This window comes from Cucurbita pepo, chromosome LG02 (genome assembly GCF_002806865.2).
Source record: "Cucurbita pepo subsp. pepo cultivar mu-cu-16 chromosome LG02, ASM280686v2, whole genome shotgun sequence".
Classification (NCBI taxonomy): Eukaryota; Viridiplantae; Streptophyta; class Magnoliopsida; order Cucurbitales; family Cucurbitaceae; genus Cucurbita; species Cucurbita pepo.
In genome coordinates this window covers 10,985,715-10,994,071 of record NC_036639.1, presented here as the reverse complement: position 1 = coordinate 10,994,071, position 8,357 = coordinate 10,985,715, and the positions used below count along the sequence as shown (strand labels likewise).

Below are 8,357 nucleotides of genomic sequence, written 5' to 3'. Positions count from 1 at the left end.
TAGAAAACAAAAATGTGTACAATTTTTACCGACCAACGAAGACAAAAGCTCTTTTTTCTATAACACCGATTAGTTCGAAAAGACAGAACGGATAGGTATAAAACAATATAGTTTTGTGGAGCACTGATTTACTTCACTTCAATAAATATGGAAAACGATTACTAACAAAGACATTATCTTCCCCTATTTCTAGCCACTGCTCCTCGTCAATCAAAGCCTTGGCTTCTACTGCCTTCGTTGCCTGATGATTTTGTGCAAAGAGAGTATAGAAACTATTTTGTCAAATCAATTAATTAAATTTAACCCAAACTATGACAACAACTATTTTGAAAGTGTAGGGACGAAATTTGGACGCGTGCAAAGTACAAAAACTAAAATAAAATAACTAAACAATAATAGATATGGACACTTTCAAATGTTTCCAAAATAATATTTTAACTAAGAAAATAATATTTTAACTAAGAAAATAATATTAATTCTCGACTCGATATCTAGGATATTGTAAAATTGATGGGAGAGTATCATATAATATAAATTAAGAAAATTAAAAGTTTGATTAATGGTTTAGTTATGCATTTTATTATTATATTTATGAGCCTCCATTATCAAGTCACTAAGTGGGGGTTGTTCGGGTTCACCAATTTAGTAGTGAACTTGTCTTGTTTTACAATAGTTCCCTTAGTATCTTAGTAGTACGCCAAATGGGAAGACACTAATGATATAAATGAATTTAAAGAAGCTCGCCCGTTCTTATAAAATAATGTGGATAATAACGTATGACCCGAACAACACACTAATGATATAAATGAATTTAGAGAAGCTCGCCGTTCTTTAAAATAATGTGGATAATGACGTATGACCCGAACAACTCAACCTAAAATATCGAAAAAATAATAGTCCGGTAAAGCCCCACAGCACTGGACCCCATATGGGATCGAAGGGGAATCGGCCCGTTCTCCTTTCTTTAAAATAAGGGGAATCGGCCCGTTCTCCTTCCACTACAGAGAGAGGGAGGTTTTCGCTGTTCTGTGAAGCCAGCCTCACGCTTTGCCCTGCACTTTAGAAACCAATGAAGCCACGAGCCTTCATCCAGACCCCATGGCTTAGCTCCCTGTTTGAAACGGGCAGGCCAGACATAAGCCCACTTCGATCCCAGCCCAGCGGAGTTGGGAACCATCCAATCATTCTAATGCTCCTACTTAGGTCATAAGCTTACGTAACCAAGCTCGGCGATTAGTCAATGTGCCAATTGCCTTAATAAACAAGATTAAAATTTAAATTCTTCTCGATGTGGGAGAAACAAACTTAATTGGACACATGCTCAAAACTCACCCCCATTTTTAGAAGTTCCTATATACATAAAATTATTTATTACTCATTTTATTTTAAAAATTCTATTTCTATCATTATTTCAAAACAATTTTTTCATTAAAGAAAAAACAAAAATGTGTACTCTAATCAATATGGACGAAAGTTCTTTTGTCTGGAACACCGATTAGTCTAAAAAGATAGAACGGATAAGTATAAAACAATATAGATTTGTGAAGCACAAATTTACTTCACTTCAGTAGATAAGGAAAACAATTACTAACAAAAACATTTCGACTTCTTCAATTGGCAAGATATTTAAAACTGACAAGGGTTATAAAAATTTGGAAGCTATGAAAAAAGGCAGAAAATCGTGGAATGATAGAGAGCTACAGAAGAAGTCATCAAATCGAATCCAATCGTCGAGTTGGGTTTTCAGCAACGAGAGTTTGAAGCTTCGACTTCTACTGCATTTGCCATCATGGTTTGGTTTCGAGTTTTTTTTTTGTCAAATCAATGAATTAAATTTAATCCAAACTAATGGCACAACTATTTTGAAAGTGTAAGGGACCAAATTTGGACGCTTTCGAAGTACAAAAACTAAATTAAAAGAGTCGATATGGACACTTTCAAAATGTTTCTAATATAGTATTTTAACTAAGAAAATAATATTAATCATCGACTCAATATCTATGATAGCCTGTTGTTTTAGGATAGGCTACAAAAACAAAAAAATACCATTGATTGTTATGCACGGTAAGTAAATGAAAACTTGTAAAAATGCTACAGATCACCATTGATGGATTAGTTATGTAATTTACTATGGTTTATATATAGTTTATATTTATGAGTCTCCATTATCATGTTACTAAGTGGGAGTTGTTCCCGTTCGCCAAGCTAGCAGTGAACTTGTCTTGTTTTACAATGGTTCGCTTAGTATCTTAGCAGTAGGCCAAATTAGGTCACTCACCTTTGATAATTGCGGGAGTTATCATAGGTTCGTTAATTTTTAGCTACAAGTTGTCTTAAGATGAGATGGTCCACATTTGTATCATATGAGTTGATAGATACTGGGTTGAGACTTAGATGCTATGATATGCAGTGCCATTATATTGTTATGTGAAGATGGTTACGTGGTCTCCAACTATTCTTAAAGAGTGAACCTGTCTCAATTGATAAAGGTCTGCATATAATCTTAATAGTTGGCAAGTACGAGTGTTGCTGCCTCTCGATTATATGATATGAGGGGTTATTGGAGAGTTGCGAACTAATCTCTAATAGTGAGTTGTTCGATTGAAGATGTATGTATATATACTATAAATTGGAATGATTTCGTTATTTTACTTTAAAATAATGTGGGTAATGACGTATGACCCGAACAACTCAACCCAAAATATCATTCGTTTTAAATGTAAAAAAATGATAGTCCGGTTAAGCCCTACAGCACTCGGCCATACGGGATCGAAGAGGCACCGGCCCGTTTTCCTTCCACCACAAAGAGAGGGAGGTTTTCGTTGTTCTGTGAAGCCAGCCTCACGCTTTGCCCTCCACTTTAGAAGCCAATGAAGCCATGAGCCTTCATTCAGGCCCCATGGCTAAGCTCCCTGCTTGAAACGGGCGGGCCAGACATTAGCCCAATTCGATCCCAGCCCAGCAGAGTTGGGAACCGTCCAATCATTCTAATGCCCCTACTTAGGTCATAAGCTTGCGTAACAAAGCCCGGCGATTAGTCCATGTGCCAATTGCCTAAATAAAAAAGATTAAAATTAAGATTCTTCTCGATGTGGGAGAAACAACTTAATTGGACACATGCTCAAAACTCACCCTCATTTTTAGAAGTTTTTATATACATAAAATTATTTATTACTCCTATTTTAAAAATTCTATTTCAATTTTTTCATAAAAGTGAAAACAAAAATGTATATAATTTATACTTACCAAAGATATAAGCTCTTTTTTCTACCACACCGACTAATCCAAAATGACATAAAGGACAAAGATATAAAATAATATAGCTTATATTGTAGCTTCGTTCTATATAGGAAACAAGGGTCGTAGCTGAGGTAGTGGTGATTGACTGTTCAAAGCAAAGCAATAGATAACGCGATTTGGTTGGGAGTAAGTTCGAGACCAAAGAGAGTCTTTCGTTCCTAGTTCTAATGTAGCTGAATTCTCCGAAACCACAAGAATCTTAGTACACCCGAGTATATATCATGTTCTATTTGAATGGGTCGCTTCTCTAAAAGAAGAAAGAAAATGTGATGGGTAGTAGTTGAAGGGTATAGTCCAACAATGCATCATATAGTGGTTGAAGGGCTTAATCCAAATCGCATCATTTAAAAGAGAAACTACCAAATAATACATTATTCTCCAAATAAAGTTGCAAATTATAAACCAATGCATTTCAATAATATTAATAATAATAAAATATTGCTCCTCTTAATTTAAATTTAATCTACATTTAATTACAAATTAACATAAGTTAGTAATCTTATACATGGTGTATGAGAATAAAATAAATGAATAATTTATAAATATAAAAATAAAAAAGTAAAAATAATGACAAATAGCCCATGCATTGACACGTTGACATTGATATTTGTTAATTACATTTTTTTTTTTTTTTTTTTTTTTTTTTTTTTTTTATTTTTTTTTTTTTTGACATTCGAAAAGAAGAAGATTCCCAAGAAAGATGGATTATCTTCATTCTATACCTCACTAACTTGATTTTCCCCTTTCTAATTTTTAAAAATAATAATAATAAAAGACCTTTTTTTTTTTTTCCTCTAAATTTTCAATTTAATTTCTTTACTAAATAATAATAGTAATAAAAAAAGGACGCGGACAGATCGGGACAGATTCTTAGGCTACGTGTCCCTCTTAAGGTCCACCACCACGACGCTCACGTTGTCCGTACTGTGCCTGGCTAACGCCAGCTTCGTCAGCAGTATCGACGCATCGTTGCAGGCCTTGTCCGCCCTCTCCGCCCCCACCCTTTCCACCGCCGTCTCCACCACCACAGGCGGTGACCCCGGCGACCGAGCCTCTGTTTTTCCCCGGAGACACATGCTCGCAACTCCGCACGCCGTCTCGTTTGGAACCACATCCCAAAGTCCATCGCTCGCCAGAATTAGGCACTCGTCCTCCGCCGTCCGATCTGTTATCGTCACCTCTGGCTCCGATATCACATACGGTTTCAGGTAGTTATCGCCTGAGGAAGTTTCAAATTGGAGTTAGTTGATTTGTAACAACAAGTCAACGCCGGTATAGAAACCGGTGAGTTTTCGGCGATTTGTTTGTTACCTATGGCTCTTGACATGGCGAGAACTCCGAGGACTCTTGGTCCGTCCCAATAGATCACACGGCCGCCGGCTTCCTCGATCCGGTTTAGCTCGTCGGGCCGATCCGGCTGTCAGATTTACAATATCGAATCAGAAATAGGCATACGGAATTAAAGACCGAAAGATTGAGACTAGTTAGCCCTAATCGATTCAAAATTTGACAAATCGGAGCACAAACCTTGTGATCGGAGGAGAGAGGAACGGCCTTCCCGTTGCGACAGAGAACGGCTCTGGAATCGCCGCAGTTAGCAACGATGATCTTATTCGCCGTCACAACTGCAACGACGGCGGTGGATCCAACGGCATCACAGTCCGGTGACTGCAGTTCGCATCTGCAATTCGCAACCACAACTTCTTCATTGTTTCGCGCCACAACCTCGTTGTCCATTCGGCGGAAGATTCTCTTCATGGCGCCGTCCCACCTCGAAGCTTCCGCCGCGACGGAAGCCTCTTCTTTCACTTCCCGATCTAACTCATCTTTCACGAGCTCGTGCAGTCGATCCTTACACCTCATCGCCACCTAATACCGTCAGAAAAACCGCCCATAAGTACCCCAAAAATTAGGCAAAAAAGGAGGAATTCAATTACCTAATTATTTAGTTCCAAGTTGCTAATTCTTTAGGTTAAACTTCAATTTAAACAACGAAATGGCGAGGAAGTTATTAAGGATCTTACATGAGAGCAGCCATGGCCGTCGTAAACACCGAACAAGTGCAACTTATCGGTGGCTTCCTTGTCTGTAAAACAAAGCGATGGATGAACGGCCACCGCGTCTTCCATATCTCTCCGTCTTCCACAAACAGAAGAGAATCCAAACTTCGGAATCTCTCCGCCTAAAGGAATGATAGGAGATTCCCGATGCAGAGGTGTCGACACCTCCTTCGGAACTTCTCCGGCCACAAATCTCCCGACAGTCTCTTCTTCCCCGGAATCACAGTTCTCAACTGCGTTATCACAGTCTCTGGAAAGCGACGCCGATCGATCCTCCAGCTTCTGTCGCTTCGCAACAGTATCAGTCTCCGTCGGAGCAACTCCGGCAACAAATTTACACCTCCTGATCTCCATTCTCCGACGTCTAGCCACTCGCGAGCTCGGCTCACAGGACGACGACGCCTCACTCTCACCTATCACTTTACAGCAAATCTCCGCCATTACCAATGAAACAATACAATTTCCGTTACTTCCCCTAATTTCTCTTTCCTTTCCCTTCTCAATCCTCCCCCAGCCACCACAAACAAAAAATCAAATCTCCACAACCGATTACTCCAATCTCTGAACACGCCGGCAACGACGACGGACGACGGAATTCGAAAACGAGCAGATGAAAGAGAAGAGTGGTTCGGCGGAGGGAGACGCTTTAAAAGGAAGACAGAACTCGATATTGAAAATTTCCTAGGGAGGACGGTCAGGGCGGGTAAGTACCCGAGGGAAGAAACGGGCAGATCGAAGTTGTAGAAGAAATCTGAAGCGTTGATTATGGAATGTGAATTGATCAGAAGAGGACACGCGTATATTTAGTTCGGAAGATGGTAGAGACGTGGACCAATAAAATCAAAGCAACGCAACAAGAGAGAGACTTTCTTTTTGACACGCATGTGGTCCTTGGTGTACGCTCTGAGGGCGTCTCCATTTCTTTTTTTTTTTTAAATAATCATAATTATTAATTTTCCATTTCCAGACATGGGTTCGCGCCACGTGTCGATATCATTTCAAACGAGAAGAAGAAAAAAAAAAAAAAGATTTTATTTTATTTTTTTTGCTTTTTATTCCGTCTAGCTTTTGATAACCAATGAGAGAGAGCTACGTGTTTAGACGTGGGCCCCATATGTCTGGCATATAAGAAAAAAATATCTGGAAAACAGGGGAAGAAGGGGGGCGGTTTTGTTTTACGATACTGAAACGTGGCGTATTCTCGCTTACTCTTTCCCGACCCGACCCGGTTGTCACGCGGGACACGTTTCATCCACACCCCCCCCCCTCCAATTATGCCTAAAAATATAACATTTAATTCTAAATAACTACGTGGAAAATTAAATTTAAATAATTAATGATAATTAAACTATTAAATAAAAAAAAAACGTCTTAAATTAAATTTCTTCCAAATTCATGAACCAAATATTTTATTTTATTTTATTTTGGTATATTAAAAAAATGAATAAATAAATAAAAGGNTTCTAAATAACTACGTGGAAAATTAAATTTAAATAATTAATGATAATTAAACTATTAAATAAAAAAAATAAAAACGTCTTAAATTAAATTTCTTCCAAATTCACGAACCAAATATTTTATTTTCTTTTATTTTGGTATATTAAAAAAATGAATAAATAAATAAAAGGGTAAAGAATGACGAAAATACCTTGAAAATGGTAGGCAGGGAAAAGGGCGGTGGGCCAGGGGGGAATGAGGAGGCAACAGAAAGGAAATCACGGAAGCGGAGATTATNAGAAAAGGGAGGTGGGCCAGGGGGGAATGAGGAGGCAACAGAAAGGAAATCACGGAAGAGGAGATTATGTTGGGGGCGTGTCGATATTTGATTGGAGGAGCGGTGGTGGGACCGGTTAGTTAAAATTAAAAACGGAAGTTGGAGAAGCGAGGGGCCTCCACGTGGAAAGGATGTGGGGACAGACAGAGAGAGAGAGGGTCTTTTTTTTGGTTTCGGGTACCGGGGTTGACGTGGACATTTCATTTCAAAAAAATTCCACGTGATTAATAAGACAAATATTTATTAAAAACTCTACAATTTCATGACACGCATCCCTACCCCCCTCTATTCCCCTTTTTTTCCCTTTTCCAAATATCATTTATTATTATTTCAATATTAAAATATCAAAATTATTTCCATTAAAATCTAAAATTAATAAAATACGAATATTTTAATTTGTAAATAATTCAAAGTATTATTATTATTAATAAAGAAAAATAAAAGTGCATTTAAGGGTCAGCATCAAAATGTGTATATAGCATTTGATTTCTTGAGTCACACCCTTTTATCCCAATGATTCAAGCCTCCTATTATTAACACTTCTCATTTTTCACTCAACCTCCCACCTAATAATAATATCCGATATTAATAAAATACTCGTATATATGTATGTTCGTGAATATCATTTAGAAAAAATATATATTTAATTCATGAAATTTAAATTTCAGGGCATTCGAGTAACCGAACAAACTCGAGAAAATTTATTTTTAAAAAATTTAATGAAAAAATATCATAATTGTATTATTAAAAAATATATAAATTTTCGTTTATTTTTTCTCTCTCCATTGTTATCCTTTCTCTTTGTGGTAATAATGAGTAAAAATTATTTGCTATTAATTATTTAGAGAATAAAAAAAATATTTTTTTAGATAGAAATTTAAAAATTTAATATCGATATAATAGAAAGATTAAAAAGTTAAAAATATTATATTTAACAAAATAGTTATAATTTGGAAGTACATGAGTTCCATTAGCTAATATTTGTTTAGAGATTGATCATAAACCCGAAGTGTTTTGCCGGCGGAAGAAAGTGGAGAAAGCGGGTAGAAGTGGAGTTCCGGTACGGCGGCGACACGAGGCGGAGAGGGGCGGCCACGTAGAGTAAGAGGAAGAAAAGAGAGTGACGGTGGCGTAGACAGTCTGACGAAAGGAAGAAAATGGGATACGTGGGGGGACGGCGCGGCGCATGGAGGGCAAATTGCGCGGCGGCGTAGGTTTCAGTG

At 37.6% G+C, this 8,357-nt stretch overlaps 1 protein-coding gene across 1 annotated transcript; it reads right to left on the bottom strand.

Moving 5' to 3' along the window:
- Positions 1 to 3,954: 3,954 nt before the first annotated feature.
- LOC111787194 (probable protein phosphatase 2C 24) lies at positions 3,955 to 6,117 on the bottom strand. The gene is made up of 4 exons (XM_023667290.1): positions 5,325 to 6,117; positions 4,828 to 5,169; positions 4,612 to 4,717; positions 3,955 to 4,519 (listed from the first exon to the last, which is right to left on the bottom strand). Exons 1-4 carry the CDS (start codon positions 5,799 to 5,801, stop codon positions 4,176 to 4,178), a joined length of 1,269 nt encoding a protein of 422 aa, XP_023523058.1. The 5' UTR covers positions 5,802 to 6,117; the 3' UTR covers positions 3,955 to 4,175.
- Positions 6,118 to 8,357: the final 2,240 nt, after the last annotated feature.